Source organism: Macrotis lagotis, chromosome 4 (assembly GCF_037893015.1).
Source record: "Macrotis lagotis isolate mMagLag1 chromosome 4, bilby.v1.9.chrom.fasta, whole genome shotgun sequence".
NCBI classification, from domain to species: domain Eukaryota; kingdom Metazoa; phylum Chordata; class Mammalia; order Peramelemorphia; family Peramelidae; genus Macrotis; species Macrotis lagotis.
Genome location: NC_133661.1, coordinates 256,516,746 through 256,535,322, shown reverse-complemented (window position 1 = coordinate 256,535,322; position 18,577 = coordinate 256,516,746). Strand labels below are relative to the sequence as shown.

General features: G+C 37.2%; 1 protein-coding gene across 6 annotated transcripts in view; it reads left to right on the top strand.

Annotated features, from left to right (window-relative positions):
- LOC141522410 (deubiquitinase DESI2-like) overlaps positions 1-18,577 on the top strand; it is a 91,797-nt gene that overhangs the window by 46,678 nt on the left and 26,542 nt on the right. The window contains exon 1 of one of the 6 annotated variants that reach the window (XM_074235843.1): positions 3,900-10,561. The exons of 4 other annotated variants lie outside the window; for them this stretch is intronic. In XM_074235843.1, coding sequence (XP_074091944.1) covers positions 10,532-10,561 — 30 coding nt within the window. In that variant the 5' untranslated portion in view covers positions 3,900-10,531. Of the gene's footprint in view, positions 1-3,899; positions 10,562-11,224; positions 12,044-18,577 lie in introns of those variants that run through there. One more of the 6 variants, XM_074235845.1, reaches the window with a different exon arrangement.

The following is an 18,577-nucleotide window of genomic DNA, read 5'->3' as shown; positions in this document are numbered from 1 at the left end:
GCCCAAAATGATCCTTGCTGAAATTCTAAAACTGACAGTGGATGACTGGTGGTGCTTAGAAGGAAAAATAATGATTCCTAGGAACAGGCATCAATAAATACCAAAAAAACAGGAAGAAGATAATAAGCATTTCTTCTGATTACAGAGAGTAGCTAGATGGTGCAGTGGATCAAGTACTAGGCCTGGAGTCAGGAAAACCAAGCCCAGACACTTACTAGCTGTGATCTTGGGGAAGTCACTTAATCTGTTTTTCTCAGTTTCCACAACTTTTGAGCTGGAGAAGGAAATGTCAAGTCACCCCCCCACCTCCATCCCAGTGACCTTGCTAAGAAAACCCTAGGTTGGGTTGGGTATAACTAACCAACAACAAGGGCTTACAGGGTTCTTTGGCAAGAAACTGAATATATCAATTAGTGGTTCAGTTTGTTTTTTAATCACTGCTGTTTATTGAAGATAGGAACTTCAGAAGAAAACGGTGGTTATATGAAGTAAATATTTACTCAAGAAGTTGTCTCTGAAGAATGGGATTTGTACTTTTTGATCAAGACTTTAGATCCAGGAATAACAGGCTCTTGGTTAGGAATGATGAATCTAACAAGTCCTGGGAAGAATGCCTTTTTCTGGAAATTTTTTTAAGTCAGAAAAGAATAAATCAGACCTAATTTGTATCATTTACCAATATCTGAGTATAAATTACATTGAATATTTAACAATTGGCCCTCCTAAGGTGGTTCAAACTGGTTCTAGCACACTCCTTGATGCTATTCATGATTAGAATATAGCAATGTAAAAGTATTTCTTACCTAAGAGCAGGTTACAAAAACGGCTACATAAAAGGTTATATAAAAGGACTGGAAGAATATCTGGGTAGCTGGGTGTCCCAGTGGATAGGATGCTGGACCTGGAGTTACAAAGATTCATCTTCCTGAGTTCACATCTGGCCTCAGACACTTACTGACTGTGTGACCTTGGACAGGTCACTTAACCTTTTTGCCTCTATCTCCTGATTTATAAAATTTGCTGGAGAAGAAAATTGCAACCACTGTAGTGTCTTTGCCAAGAAAATCCTAAATGGAGTCACGAAGAATTAGACATGACTGAGCAACAACCGCAACTACAAGAAGAAGAATATTATGAAGCAAGACAATCCTGTGAAGAAATCCATATCTATCTCTGCTTAGACAACAGTTTGTGAAAAAAGATCTGAGGGTTTTAGTACACCAATTTGACTTAGCAGCCATTCAAACTAGTGTAATCCTAGGTGACTTAAAAGGTCCTGACTGAACTCTTATGATAGAATCAGTGTCTAGAATAAGGTAAGTAATGGTTCAATTGAACCTTATCAGACCACAGCTGGAATATGCCCTATTTTAGGGAAAAAAATAGTTGACAGGCTAGAGAGTGATTAGATGACAACTAGGATGGTGAGAGGATTAGAAACTCAGCTAGATGAGGGCTAGCTGAAGAAACTAGGAATGTGTAGCCTGGAACAGAGAAAGTTAGGAAAGGGGCACATGAGATCTGTCTTCAAGTAGATGAAGGGCTATCATGCTGTTTTTGATTCCAGGGGACTGAATGAGGAACAAAAAGGAAAATTTTGTGTATTTACCTGAAGCAAGGGGAAAAATTATCTTAAACATTTTTGGACAATTATGTTCAAACCCATTATCTCCTCTTGTTCTTTGGACAATTTTTTGTCCAAAAGTGAAATGGGCAATCTTGGGATATAGTAGGTTTCATCAATACGAAACTTTAGTTGAAAACTATATGACTATTCCTTACAGATGTTTTAGAGAAATTCATGCTTCAGGCATGACTTGGATTATATAAGGGGTAGGGAAGAAAATAAGTATTTATTAAGGATCTCCTCTAGACCAAGCTAAGTGCTTCTTAAACATAACATTTGACTTGCCCTCTGAGGTCCCTTCCAAATCTAGAGTTGTGATTCTGACATACTTTTACAGATAAACAGAGGTCTAGACATGTGGACTTACCACAAGAAAAACCTTGTGATTAGGTATTAGGACAGCAAGCTCTTTGTCAGAAAGGGACTGGTGAAAACAACATTTAGTATGTGGATCCTCATACTCATGAGGAAACTGAGGCTCAGGGAAAAGAGGTGACTTGTTTAAAATAATACAGTGAGTTAGAGGCAGAGGAAGAACTAAGACTCAAATCTTCTGATTCTAAGACATCAGGACTCTTCTTTCTTTATAAGTCTCAAAAATCCTAGATTCTGGTTTTTTCTTAAACAAAACAAACAAAAAACAAAAAACAAGGTTTATTGATTTTTATATGACAAGTCATCTTTTCCTCTATTGATTTTTTCCTGTAACAAAATGAAGATGGGCTTGTGCTCTAATCAACTACTTCTGATAACCTCATTTGGTTATCCATATAGCTAGAAAGTTCAAGTCTTTAAAATTGGTTACACTGGGACAGTTCACCCAAATTATAGGGTGCCTTGATGCTAGGAGATCTGAGTGAGCCCAGAACTATCACATCTATAGAAGGAAAACAGTTAAAACCAACTGACAAAGTGATCTCATCTGATAGTATATGCAAATTTCCATCTCTGTGCTAGGGAGCTGAAAAGATTGTTTCCTCATCTGATTTCCTGCTCCAAGATTTGTCATTATAATTAATCTGAGTCTGGTATTCTTTTCATTTACATTTTTTATAAACACTCTGTTCTTCAGCTTCGGCTTTCTTTCTTCTGCATCCACTCATGTCAGGTTCAAGATAATTCTCTGAATTCCTTATATTCTTTGTTTCTTATGATATATTGGTATTCCCTTTCATTTATATCCACAACTTATTCAACCATTTTCAGTCCACAGGAACCTTCTTTGTTCCACTTCCCTATTTTTAATACCATATGCTGAAGGGTAGGTGATTTCTTTTCTGCTGTGTATCTGATTGGTCCCCTCTCCTTTTCTTCTCTCCCCCACCTCCTTCCCTCTGAATGTCCGTTGATATTCCATATCCTCCCAGTAGACTGCGGGCCCAGCTGTCTCATTTGAGTCACAGTTCCTTCCTTGAGGGCAACTGCTCTATTCTTCCTTTGTTGAGATACTGATGTATGTGGGTGCTTGGACTAAGCCCCACTGCATTTTCTGACCTTTTATATTGACATGAACCATGTCCTAGGACTGGGGAAGCAATAATTTACGTGATGGGCAGCCCAGTCCAGGGTGTTTGAGCTGCTTTTGTATTTGGGGAAGTTAAAAGCTCTTTAGAAAATCAAATTGAAGCTGACACAGAGCCAGCTGCTGGGTCCAGAGAAAACTCTTTGCTAATGGAAGGAATGGGGACCAGGGTTAACCATTTCATCTGTGGTTAGAAGTCAGTAAAAACTTGGAAATTAAAGGAAGGAGCAGGTGTAGCTCCCCAGAAAGCTTCTTTATTGGAAAATCAGAGATAAAACCCATTCAAAGAATCCTTGATCAAATGAAAAGGGATTGGGGAAGGGAGGGGAAAGATTATAATATTCTGCTGCAGCCCTAGCCTTTCCTACCTTCCTAGGAATGGAATCCTTTAGGGCTCATGACAGATGGTGGGAAAATGAGTTATAAAAAGAGCACTCTGTATGTTTATAAGTGCTTGTTCTTTTTCTTCCCAAAGTAGCTCAAACCAATTTTTGTGTCATTCATCTTTTTTTTTCTCTCTCTCTTTCATTCTCATGGCCCCTGTTTCTTCCCTGTGTGGGTTAAGATGTGCTCTGGCCCAGTGAACACATATTTATGGAGCCTCTGAGATAAGGTATCTTTCATATTATTCTTTATTCTGCCACATGTGTCTGGATCCATGACAGAAGTTTCTTGGTCTAATTTTAACTAACATTTACTGAAGAACAATTCCAGAAAAGGTAAGTTACCTATTATCTGTTGCAGATTGGTATTTAAATGTTTAGTGCCTCCGTTCTGGGACCAATTGCTTTAAAATCAGACAGTTATTTATGACACTGAAATTAAATTAGTACAATGATATGTTGTTGTGATGATTTCTTTTTCAGAATCACTTCTAAAATGTCATAGGATGTCATGGAATAATAGCTGACATTTACCTTATACTTTACAGATACTTTACATATGTTGGGAGGTAGAGATTTGGTCCTCTTTTCTCTCTTCCCCTCTTCTTCCCCCTAGCTCAGTTGATATAGTCATAGGATAGACTCCTAGATGAAGCTTTAATGTGTCAACACCTTCTTACCCCTTCACAAATTATGGAATGAAACTGAATCAGAAGGAAGCAACATCATTGGTTAAACAATGAATCACTTCCCTTCTAGGACTTTAAAATAGCTAAAATCTAGAATAAAAGTAAGAGTTTGGAGAATTCAGGTGAATGTAGGTGGGTCCAGGAGGGACTCAGTCATCAGGTTTAAAACCGAGCTTCTAAATTTCTTGTGGGAGAAATAGAGGATTTTCTTCCCTGATTCCCCCAGCTCTCATTGGCTATGACTTGTGATAAACACACTCTCTCCAGACAGACACACATGTAGATGTTACTGAGATTTTAGACAAAAGAACACTTTTTTCCCCTTTGGGGTATTAGTTGGAACTGATTTTTCTTGATCATCCCTGTCTCCATTAGTTCCCCACTGGGAACAACCCAAGGTATGCATTCTATATTCCTTTCCTTTTTCTATCCATCTTACTAGAAAACCTGAAGTCTCAGATGTTCAATGAGAACTATCAGCTGGGAGATAAAGAGACTAGCTTATGAGGATTTTATTTTAGGACAAGCATTCTGGTTCCATGTTGATTTTTTTCTATTCAAAAAAAGATTAGAAATTTTTCTATGCAAAGTTAGAAATAGATTATTAGTAATATCCATTAAAAAAACTAACCCCTTTAGTAATCCCCTTAATCACCAGGATGGAAACATGGCTTTCCATCTGGTTAAATTTGGGGTAGCTAATTATTTTCTGACTTTCTTCCTTATGCACATATTCTATAGCAAAGACACAAATGTAAGAGGCAATAAAATTGTTCTACCTTTGTCTAGAAAAGCATCAAACAATCACTAAGCATTAAATGATCAAAGAAACAGTGGATAACAATGTTGACCATGTAAAGGCAATGATAAAACAAAAAGAAGGGAAATGGGGAGAGAGGTTATTTAACATCAATGACTTCTTTGATTAGTCATAGTTCTTTTGATCCCTGCTGGGCTTCCTTAATAAACTGAGTGAAGGATCTGCTGAAGGAAGAAGCTATAGATACCATAAAGTCTAGAGTCAGTTTCTGGGCAAACATTCTCCATCTTCTGCTGCTGCTCTTTGGTCACAGCTTTATTCTCTCTTCCTGTGTCTCTCTCGCAGAGTTTTTTAGAAACTGATACCTCTCTGTCCTCTTGTTTCTGTTTCAAGATAGCTTCAACTCAGATTAGGAAGTGTTATAAATTCTAGGGTTTTTAACTACTTAACTTTCTCACAGGGTAATCAGTCCAAATGTTCTCTGAATGACTATTACAGAGAGACAGGGAGAGAGTTAGTTGAGGTCAGAAGCAGCTTAAAGCATTTGGGCCTCTGGCCACAGAGAAGGAAAGTGGCTTTGCTAGTGAAGAGTTGGGCTATGAAGAAGAGCAGACCTATAACCTACACAGGAGTGATGATTCAGTCAGGAGGAGCTTTGTTGGGTATTAACAGGAAAGAAAGGACATTGAGACAGAGCACATCCAGAGGACCCTTGGTTCTATGCATTCCCCTCATTTGTGGGGAATCATTATACTTTATCATTATTACTTTATGCTCCTTACCATGGACAGTCACGAGAGATTATACTCTAGATTTCAAATGTAGGAATGTTTTTATAGCTATAGTTCTTATTATGATATTTTAATAAATGCTTCCCTAAGAGTTAATTATGTCTACTGGTTGACAGTCTACTGGAGCCACAAGTCCCTACTATTGTGCTTCCAATTAACAGTTAGCCAGTAGATACATTTAGCTCTTCTATATTAAGATATCCTAGTAAGAACACTAACTTCAAAAATATTCCCTGCAAAGTTTTGGCCTGTTTCCCCACAAATACATAGCATGTATGGAAAGAATGAGGTGATTGAACTTGGTGGTTTATAAGTTTCCTTCTGTCTCTAAATCTATAATCTTAAGATTTTAGGAAAATTGAAGTCTTGATAGCAGTGTTATATAAGGTATATTAAAAGAAGGATAAATTGGAGGCTCATGGATAGAGTGCTGGACTTGGAATCAAAAGGATTCATCTTCCTGAATTCAAATCTAGCCTCAGACACTTATTAACTGTGTGTGATCCTAGGCAAGTCATTTAACCTGTTTGCCTCAGTTTCCTCATCTGTAAAATGGCAGAAGAAAGAAATGGCAAACTATTCCAGTATCTTTGCTGAGAAAAAAGTCCAAAACGGGCTCACAAATATAACTAATAGCATAACTAAAAGTCTGAACAACAACAAAATTGGATACGCAAGCTTACTTCTTTTTATTTTATTTTTTTTTTTAGGTTTTTTTGCAAGGCAAATGGGGTTAAGTGGCTTGCCCAAGGCCACACAGCTAGATATTATTAAGTGTCTGAGACCGGATTTGAACCCAGGTACTCCTGACCCCAGGGCTGGTGCTTTATCCACTGCACTATCCAGCTGCCCCACTTCTTTTTATTTTTTGCAGACTTTGTGTTTTTTCTGTTTTGTTTTGTTTTTTACAAATTGAAGGTTGGTGACAACCTTGCATCAAACAAGTTTAACAGTTCCATTTTTCCAATAGTAAGTGTATCGCAGGTAATTCTCACAATATTTCAGACTTTTTCATTATGATTATTTCTGTTTTGGTTATCTGTAATCAATGATTTTTGTTGTTACTACATAATTATTTTGGGACACCATAAACCATGCCCATTCAAGAGAGCAAACTTGATTGATAAATATTATATGTGTTCTGACCATCCCAGTTCCTTGCATCTCTCTTTCTTTGGGGCTTCCTTACTCTCTGAGAAACAAAAAAAAAATAATTAAAGTTAGGTCAGTTATTAGCTTTATAGTGTCCTTTAAATGTTCAAGGGAAAGGAAGAGTGAATCAATGAAGCAAACTTCATTGTTATTTTATTTCAAGAAACTGCCATAGCTACACCAACATTCAGCATTCACCTCCCTAATTAGTTAGCTGCCATCACTATTAAGATAAGACTCTTCACCACTCAACTGTGGGCCCAGATGATGGTTAGTATTTTTTAGCAATAAATTATTTTTACAATAAGATATGCACATTCTTGGGGTGGCTAGGTGGCGCAGTGGATAGAGCACCGGCCCTGGAGTCAGGAGTACTTGGGTTCAAATCCGGTCTCAGATACTTAATAATTACCTAGTGGTGTGGCCTTGGGCAAGCCACTTAACCCCATTTGCCTTGCAAAAAAAAAGATATGCACATTCTTTATGCATAATACTATTACACATTTGATATACTATAGTATAGTATATACATAACTTTTATATGCATTGGGAAATCAAAAAATGTGTGTGTGTCTCACTTCATCATACTATTCCCTTTACTGTAATGGTCTGGAACCCAACTTACAATATCTCTAAGGTATACCTGTAGTCATTCAGCTATCACATGGAGAGGACTTGGACTAAATTGTAACAAGGGAAACAGGAAAGGCGCGATCATAAGGTCATCAGAGTGCATTTTAGATCTTTAAAGGAATCATCACTTCTGCCAATCTTTTTATTATAGACACTTATCAAATCTTTAGTGAGCTTCTTTGTAGCTTTTGGAAAGTCAATATAACTCAGTAGTGCTCTAGGATTTCGGTGGCTCAGGTTTAAATTTGGAGTGTAGAGAGAGGTCACAGGTTTTAATGGAAAAGACACTGTGCTGGGAATCAGGAGACCTGGATTCTGGTTCTGTTTTTTTCCACTAAGTAGCTTTATAACTCTGGGGAATAAACTTCTCTAAAGCTTCAGTTCTTTTATGTATAAAATAAAGGTGTTGATCAAGAGTATCTCTGAGGCAGCTAGATGGCACAGTGGGGCACTGGACTGGGTATCAGGAAGACCAGAGTTCAAATCCATCTTCAGATACTTACTAGCTAGTTATGTGACCCTGGGTAAACCATTTAATCTCTTAGATCTCAAGTTCCCTCAACTGTCAAATGAAGTTCATAATAACATCTATCTCACAGGAGTCAGAGAAAATAATAATAGCTGGCATTTAAATAACTTTATGGTTTGCAAAGAACTCGATAAATATCATCTTATTTGATCCTCATAACAAGTGAGGAAAATGAATGACTTGCTCAGGGTTACACAGCCAGTAAGTAACTGTGAGGCAGATTTTGAATTCAGATCTCTCTGACTCCCAGTCCAGTGCCCTGTCCATTGTGCCACTAAGCTCCTCTACATAGATACCATTTACTACCCTGGTAGCCTCTTGATACTAAAAGAAGCTAGGAAGCACTCCAGTGTATTGAATGGATTCTCTCTGACTAGTTTAGGAAAACACATGAATAATAATCCCATAGAATGAAGAAGTGTGTGTATGTGTTTGTATGTGTATAGGGGGAGGAGGCAAGTAGGGGGTTGCTCTGAACTAGTGGATTGATCAACAAATATTTGGCCCCTGCACTAATGAGATCATAGACTTGGCTAAGTACTGAATCCTGGTTCTGTTATTTAGTCCTTGTATGATCTTGAAAATGTCATATCTCTTTCTACCTCACTTCACCACAAAATGAGAGATGAGATGACTTCCACAGCCTCTTCCAGCTTTAAATCCTATGATTTTAAATTTTTTATTTCCACTTACAAGTAAAAACAAATTTTGACATTTCTTTTTAGAAATTAGAAATTTTCTTCTTCCTTTCCCTTCCCCCCCAAGAGAGTAAATAATTTGATATGGATTATACAACTAATTGTGCAAAACATATTTCTATATTAGTCATATTGTGAAAAAACATAGACCAATAAAAAATAAAGGAAGTGGAAAAATAGCATGCTTTGATATGTATTTAGATTCCATTGGTTCTTTTGAGGAGATGGATAATATTTTAAATCATGAGTCCTTTGGAACTGTCTTGGATTGCTTTATTACTGAGAATAGCTAAGTCATTCACAGTTGATTAACGTATAATTAAATCCTATGATCTAAGCATGGAAATATCTCTCAGGAAGAGAAAATAGCAGTGCTGCAATTTGCATGAATGAAAAAGAGTACTTACATTGAAGAAATTTTGGATCTTTCAAAATTATTGGATTAAGTAAAATAACTCACATTTTCTATAGCATTTTATGGCTATAAAGCATGTCACATATATTAAATCTTTTGATCCTTATAACATTCTTTTGAGATAAGTAATGTGAGTAGTATTAGCCCCATTTTATATCTGTAAAAGAAACTCAGGCTAAAAAAACAGTTTTCCCAAGGATATACAACTGGTCCTTACAGAGATTTTTACAATTTTTTCTTGGTATCTTTCATTTTTACAGCATTTTAATTTCCAAATATATCCTTTCCCCTAACCACTTCAGCAATCCATACCTTAGAACAAAAAAAAAGTGAGGGGGTAAAGGACAGTTCTGCAAAAGTAGCTAATATATCAGAAAAGTCTGATAAACATTGTATCCCAAAAGTCTTTCTGCAGTTTTAAGCTTCTTAAACTTTTGAGATACTCGGCATGTGCAATGTTTCACATCCATCATATCCAGTTTTATAGAGCCTGGCAAAGCCTTTTACACATATTATCACATTGGTCCTTTTCAAAACAACCTTCCAAGGAGATCATTCACATAAATTATCTTCATTTTTTTTTACAAGGCAATGGGGTTAAGTGATTTGCCCAAGGCCACAGAGCTAGATAATTATTAAATGTCTGAGGCTGGATTTGAACTCAGGTACTCCTGATTCCAGGGCCGATGCTCTATCCACTGTGCCACCTAGCCACCCCAATTATCTTCATTTTTATAGATAAATAGGGAAAGGAATAAGCATTTATATAGTCAACCACCATGCTAATATTTTTATACTTTACAAGTATTATTTGCAAATGTTACTATACAAAAATTGTTATTTGAACCTTACAACAACCCTGTGGGGTAGGTGCAGTTATTGTTCTCATTTTACCAATGGGGAAATTGAGATTAAATGTTTGCGTAGCTGAGTAAGTGTCTGAGGTCAGATTTGAATTTATGTCTTCCCAGTTCTGGGAGTAACACTCTATCCACTGCATCACCTTGTTGTCTCTAAAACCGACTCTAACTAAAAAATCAGAGACATTAAATGCTGTGCTTATGGTGACAGTTAAGTCTCAAAGGCAGGTTTGAAGCCTAGTCCAGCATTGTACCCACTTGGAGCTGGACCTGAAGTCTTCTGATATCCTGGGAAGTATTGTATGGGTGTGTGTGTTTAAACAATACTCGGCAGCTTAAGTCGTTCTCTCTAAACCATGTTGATTGGCAGGGCATTGGCATTCCAGGTTCCTACAAACACTGCCTCATACCTGCCAATGCCACTATTACATTCATCCTAGCCTCAGTCAGACACTGAATCTGTCTGTGTTCAATGCCAAGGAAGCCAACATCTGGTCACAAGGTCAGTAAAGATTTGTCCAAGCAAGATCCGGTGGGGAGGGAGGATAGATCTTATGGTATTTTTCATGGTTCTAAATGAAGTAACTGCTGGAAAGATTTCCTGGCTTGCCCTCAACCTTCTTTAATCCTATGATTCTTTCCTATAATAGCCATAGAGCTAGATGTGGAGTGGGGGGTGGAGTAGCAGAAGGGAACAGTGGTGGAATTCAGCCGGTTTGCACCAATCGGCAGAACCAGTACCTAATTTTATGTTGTTTTCACAAACAGATTGTTATTTTATTTGAATCCCACCACTGGAAGGAAAGGGAACAAGTATTTATTAAAAGTCTATTAGGAGGGCAGCTAGGTGGTGCAGTGGATAGAGCACCAGCCCTGGAGTCAGGAGGACCTGAGTTCAAATCCCTTCTCAGACACTTTTTTTTAAACTTTTTTTTTTTTTTTAGATTTTTTGCAAGGCAATGGGGTTAAGTGGCTTGCCCAAGGCCACACGGCTAGGTAATTATTAAGTGTCTGAGACCGGATTTGAACCCAGTGGATAAAGCACTGGCCCTGGAGTCAGGAGTACCTGGGTTCAAATCCGGTCTCAGACACTTAATAATTACCTAGCCGTGTGGCCTTGGGCAAGCCACTTAACCCCATTGCCTTGCAAAAAAACAAAACAAAAAAAAAAGCCTATTAGGTGGCAGGCTTGTACAAATTGTACTTTAGAAATATAGTCTCATTTGACTTTAGCAATTATATATTTAACAGACTCAGATTCGGGTCCGGAAAGTTTAATTGACTCTCCCTCAGGCAGTTGGTGGAAGGATTTGAATCCAGATCTTTAACTTCACTAACCCTTTGAACTTGCCCTTTAGAATATGTAGTTTGAGAAAGTGAGGCAATGTCATGAAATAGAGAAAGATAACCTTGGAGTTAAGAAATCTGGGGTTCATAAAACTTGAGCCTTCTACTTAAAGATTTACACCCTTAAAAAAATTCCACCTCCTGGAAGTAGGAGAGTACAACACAACATAAATTCAGATAACTAAATGCAGCCTCTTGATGGAAGTGGCATTTGAACTAAACTTTAAAGAAAACAATGAAGAAGTGAGAGTGGATTGCAGGCATAGGGGATGTCTGTGTATGAGGAAAAGCAAATAGCATTTGGAATGTCTCTAGAACATATGTGGAATGTAGTTTATCTGAGGAAAAATGAAGTGAAGTAATTCTAGAATAGTAGAACTGGAGCCAGATTGTAAAGGGTTTTAAATACTAAGCAGTTGTTCCCAGATGATCCTGGGAATCTTTAGAGTGGCTTAAGTGACCCAGTCAGACTGTGCTTTAGGGATATCAATATTGTAGTTAAGTGGAGGGTGATTTGGAGAGGGAGACAGACTAGAGGTAGGGTGATTAATTAATTAATACCTGTCATTGCAGACTTCTTGGTGATAAATGAAGAGGGCCCGAGTCAAACTGTATGAAAAGAGAAAAGAGAATGAATGTAAGCTATATTTTGGTAATAGAATCAATAAAACTTGTGTTAGTCAAAATAAGGTAAACCGAGGCACAAAGTTCTGAGTATGATTGATTTATTAATAAAGCATGATTACTAATAAATAGGATCTCAGCTTCCTCAGCAAAGCTAAAAACCTTTTATAGTTTTGGCAACTATAGAACAAAGAACAGGACTTTGTAGGTGAAGAACAGGACTTTGTAGGTGAAGAACAAGTTTTGATTGGTTATGAGCTTGACATCACGAATCATGAAATCAATATGATTAGTTACAGACTGACTAGAAATTGGGAATAGCAGGTTAGTAACAACCCTGTCCTTGCCTCCTGTGACTAAGAAATATTCATTTTTTTATGTGTGTCCAACTGTAAGGTTAGAAATATTGGATCAACTTCTTTGGATAATAAACCAGAAATCTTTAAAAAATGGTTTGGTGGTGTAAAGACTCTAAATCAGAGTCCCTGGTGTCTACCTGTATCCTTCAAAGATAACAGATTTTCTTATTAGCAGAAGTCAGCTGAGTTTCTGAACTAAATTTAGGGACAAAGAACCATGACTTAAACCAGTTATAAGACAAAATCAATTAATTGTAAATAGGATCAATGAAAAAAGACATCAGTCTGATCATTTCATTTGGCAGCTGATTAAATGTTGGAATGGAATAAGAGATAGGGAAGAGTTGGCAATGATCCTGAGGTTATGAATGGTGGCATTCTCAATTGAAATAAGAAAGTAGGATTAAGGAAAATTTGGGGGAGAAAAATGAGTTCTGTTTTTGAATATGTGTTTAAAATGACTAAATGGAAATATGCAAGAGGCAGTTGGTGATGTCCAAGATGACTGGAGCTCAGAAGAGAGATTGGGGCTAGTAAATATGTAAATACAGTTAAACTTTCTCTCCTAAGTAAAATTAGCTCCTCAGAACTGTTTCACTTTCTAATTTGGCAATTTAGGGACTGTTTGCTAGTAAGGGCTTTAGAGTAATCTTGATGTTATCTACCTACCTAATTTAGAAAGGCCACGATTATCTACTGCATTCTGGGCTATTATCACTCTCCTTGAGTTTTTCATCTTACCACTGGACTTTGATGACTGGAAGAGAGATGAGACTGATGATTTTGAGCAACTGCTTCACTTACATCCAATTCACCTGAAAGTTAAGAAATTATTCTCATGATGTCATTTGTCCTGTTCAAGAGTGAAAGACTAACAACAGCAACAATATACTTCATATAACTTCAGATAAAGGCTTGACCACTCCTTATGAGGACTACTACACAAATGTAGATATTGTTTTCCCCAATAGAATGTAAGTTCCTTGAGGGCAGTGACTGTGACACTTTTGTCTTTGCATCCTGGTGCCTAGATGACCTCCATATGAAAACTGGAGATTCAGACATTCTTTCCCTATATTCCAACTGTCCTCTTTTCCACCCCTCCCCTGACCAAAGATATTTTGTGCTACACTATTTTTTTTTATTAAGGCAATGAGGTTAAGTGACTTGCCCAAGGTCACCCAGCTAGGTAATTATTAAGTGTCTGAGGTCGGATTTGAACTCAAGTCCTCCTGACTCCAGGAGGACTCTATCCATTGAGCCACCTAGCTGCCACACTATAATTTTATAGGAAGGTTAGTATGGGGAGCATGTTGACAGGTCTAGTTTCCTAAGGATTACTAGCCCATATATATATAGGATAGAGATTTACAACAGATCATAGAGCTCTAATCAGCTCTTCATTTTATAGGGGAAGACACTGAATTCTAGAGAGATAGAGGGCCTTTTTAATGGTCACTTTGCTTAATAAACAGCAGAATTTGGAGTCAAACCCATGTCCTCTGACTCCAAATCCAGAACTCTTTCCATTAATGACACCCAAAATAGTAATAGCTAGCAATTTATATAGCGTTTTAAGGCTTGCAAAGTATTTAAATATTATTTAATTTTAGCCTCACAATTATCCTGGAAGGCAGTTGTTATTTTTATCCTCATTTTACAGATGAGGAAACTGAGGCAGACAGAGGTTAAGTGACTTTTCCAGAATCACACAGCTAGTATCTGATGCTGGATTTGAACTCAGGTCTTTCTGAGTCCAGAACCAGTGTTCTATCTACTGTGACACTTAGCTGTCCTCAAAAATATTTGTTGAATTGAATAATTAGAATATATCTTGCTTGCATCTTATTTTATACTTTGTGAATAGTAGAATAAAAAGCACTATTAAATATATATATATAAATATATATGCATACACACATATATGTTTATATATGCATATATATGTCTCTATATGTCTATACACACATATTAGAGAAAGAGAGGCAATAGCTATATCCCAAAAGTCAGATATGTCATTTTGCAGCTATTAGGGGGAAGGGTGGTTCAGTACAACACTTTGCTACTGCCTGAAAAATAATTTGACATAGCAAGTCTGTTTCATAAGTTAAAGAGAGAGAGAGAGAGTGAGAGAGTGCATATTTTAGCCAATAAAACTAAATAATTCAGATAAAACTACTAGCAGACTCACTTTGCCTTCTACATTTTTCATTGATATAGACTGGCCTCCTAGATCCATTCAAAGGTTGACAGAATTCATTTGTCAAGATCTCTACTGACATGTGATACCTAAATGCCAAGTATTATTTTATTACCAAAGCTGATTATTCATTTTTATGCTTATTCCCTTTTATTCGTATCACCCTTTTCTCTGTGCCCAACTCTACCCATTTATTCAAAGAGTCACCTGCCATGCCACTTCTGTGCTTAAGTTATTATCACCTCAAAAATATCCAGGGACCACTAGGTTGAATTGATTTGGGATATTAATCTATTAGACTGTTGGGGGTGGGACAGGGACCAGACAATAGTTGGACTGCTAAACCTTCATCTGGCATGGATTTGGCCACCTGATTGAAAACCTCTTTTTCCTTCTGGAGGACCAGAAGGCATCTCTTGTCATTTGCATATGGAGCCATAATCTATTTTCTACCTATGCTCTAAGCTCTGTAGATCTACAGGTAAGGTAATCCTAGCATCTTTGTCTATACTTCAATATGGGAAGGGATTTTACTTCTGATTTAGATAAAATTGGCTGAGCTACAAGCTATCCAGATATAGTGACTGTATAATATTAGGAAGAGAATAAAGAGTCTTTTGTTTTGGGATCAAGGATTCCCAACTCTTTTTACCAGTGAGTGTGCTTTTGCTGATTCTGTCCTCTCAGATGCTTACATCCCTAGATTTATGATTTTAACAATTATACATTGCTTTAAAGATCAAAAAATCCTTGCTATATTTGGTGATTTGAGTCTCACAAAACACTGTGAGATAGTATTATTATCCTTGTTTTATTTATATATTTCAGATAAGGAAACTGAGTCTCAGAGAGAATGAAGATAGTTTGATATGATCATCTATGGCAAAATTGGGTCTGATGAGGCAGGGGTGGTTTTGTGGCAACCATGAGGACTTCTGTCCAGGATATGGGGGTTATCTTGACTAAACTATCTGAATTGAACCCATTGTTGAGTTCTTCCTTGTTCTATTAAAATATTCTGGGATATCAGGTTTTCTGATTTTAGGAAAAATCTAGTGAGTATGAATTTCGGACTCTATCCCCAAAGTAGTATGGACCATTATTTCTTCTTCTTCACCAAAACTCTATAAAGAGAGGAGGAAGTTTTTGTAGTGGCTAGTAATTAGGTAATGAGGGGATGGATGCCCATCAATTGGAGAAATGGCTTAACAATTGTGGTATGTGTTTGGAATGGAATAATAGTGATGACTTTAGGGCAGGCACTCTACCTACTATACCATCTAATTACCCTTATTGAAATGGAATATTACTGTGCTATAAGAAATGACAAACATGGAGCAACTAGGTGGCACAGTGGATAGAGTACAGACCCTGGAAACAGAAGACCTGAGTTCAAATGTGGCCTCAGACACTTAATGATTACCTAGCTGTATGACCTTGGGAAAGTCACTTAACCTCATTGCCATGCAAAAATAAAAAAAAGAAATGATAAACAGGCTGATTTCAGAAAAACTTGCAAAGACTTACATGAACAAATAGAGTAAAGTGAGCAGAACCACTAAGTTATATGACGAACACTTTTATTATAAAATGAATGACCTAGCTAATCTTAGTAATGTCATGATCCAAGATAATCCCAGAAGACTCATGATGAAAAATGATATTCTTCTCCAGAGAAGAATTGATGTGTCTGAATACAGACTGAAGCATGTTCTTTTCTCTCTCTCTCTCTCTCTCTCTCTCTCTCTCTCTCTCTCTCTCTCTCCTTTTGTCTAAGCCATATTGAATTGGTCACCATTTCAGGAAGGGGTGAGGGGAAAGATGATTTGGAGCTCAAAACTTTAAAAAAATCATAATGTTAAAAATTATTTTTACATATAATTGGGGAAAATAAAACATTATTTTAAAAATGAGAGGATTACCAAGATTGCAAGGGGATTAGAAATCATATGAGGATTTTAGAATCACAATACCTGACTTGTTTTGTGCATAATTCAACTTCTATATGCACCAAAAAACCCAACAACAACAAATAAAAAATCCTCTCCACTGAACTGGGCATGCTGAGCCTGCAGAAAGGACTTAGGGGGATCGTAAGAACAGTTATTCAAGGATTTGAAAGGCTTTCATATGGAAGACTTAGATATACTCTGCTTTCCCTCAGATTTAAGCAATGAGTGGAAATGACAGAGAGGCAATTTTCAGTTTGAGCCACAGGAAGTTAGAGTTGTCCAAAACTGTGAAGGGAATGAGTTCCCTATCATTAGAAGTCTTCAAAAAGAGCCTGGATGACTGTGTGTGTGTGTGTGTGTGTGTGTGTGTGTGTGTGTGTGTGTGACATTTCTAAGAGCCCAGGAAGATTATCACTGGGGAATTCCCGAGGAAGTTCGTCCATATCATATGTAGAAGTCTTAGAGACTTCTGAAGGGGCATCCATTCCTCTGGCCTAATTTATTCTGAAATCAACATAAGTAGGATCTTGCCCAGTAAAAGGTTAGTACCTGCTTTTTACTACCTTGTTTCCCAACTCTGTGGACTACAGCAGTGAAAACTTCCTCTAGTATCAATCTTTGTGTCATCAGAAGAGTTCTCTGGTGTTTGGGATCAGGCTCAGTGTTTTTTCTTACCTTTTTAGCTCTCTATCTATCTATATTCTCTCTCTCTCTCTCTCTCTCTCTCTCTCTCTCTCTCTCTCTCTCTCTCTCTCTCTCTCTCCTCCTCCTCCCTCCCTCCCTCTCTCTCTCTCTCTCTCTCTCCCCTTTCTTCCCTTTCTTTCTTTTCTTTCTGTTTCTGTAATTCCGTCTCTTCCTTTCCCTGTCTCTCTCACACACACATACACACTCACTCATGTCTTGTCACACCTCTTTAAATGAAAAAGTGTCTCTCAAGGGTATCTTAAGAGTCTTATTTCAGAGCTAGTTATTTGGCTGTTTTCAGTCTCAGAAGAGATTAGAGGGTGAATGGAAAGATAGGGTTGCTGCATAGTGTAGTGAGCTATGCAAACCCTTGTGACTCTTCTAGACAGATTTGATTAATGTGATCTTTTGTCAGGAAATCAGTCCAGGAACCAGAAAAAACATGTTCAAATCCTTAATCTGATGCTTCCTAGCATTTACATGATGTAGTAGATAGAGTATTGAACTTGGAGTGAAGAAGACTTGAGTTCATATCCTGATTCTGGATGCTCCTAGCTGTGTGATCCTAGGCAAGTCACTTAACCTCTCTTTCCTAGCCTCAGTTTCCTCATCTACAAAATGGAGATAATAATAGTAACCATCTCAGAGAGTTTTTGTAAGGTTAAATGAGATAATACAAGAAAAGCACTTGGCAACGTTATAGAGCTACATCGATGTTAACTATTATTAGGGAATACTCAGTGTCATCTGTCAATTGAACACTTGAACCATTTATTGCCAATCTACAAAGACAAAGGGAGTTTCTCACTAAGAACTTCCTATACTGATGAAATCATAGGTCTTGGATCTCATAGAATACACGAAGTTAACTGAGATGATACTAGAAAGATTTAACTGGAGAAATGAAAAATGAAAAGAACTCAGATCAAATCCATACAAAATTTTAAATTTTGCAAAACCACATTCACAACAAACTTGAGCAATAAAAGGGAATGAATTATCAGAGGTATCAGACTCAAAGCTTCACCAGCAAAGCTTCCAAGGGTGCCAACCAGATTGTAATGTAGTTGGAAAATGTTTAATAAAACAAATAAAAATACATTGTAACATAGATAATGTTATGTTGTGGTTTTTCCAAGTCAATATGTGATGTAGGAATACATTTCTTTTTGAATTTGATGCTATTGAATCAGTTCATAAGGAACATAGGATAGAATAGGCTAAATAATCATTTAGTCTAAGCTTTCATTTTACAAGTGGGAAACAGATCTAGAAAGGAAAAGTGACCTGCCAGAGGTCACACAGCTGGTTAACTCCTAGCTCCCATAGCAGAATTTTTTTTTTTAACTATA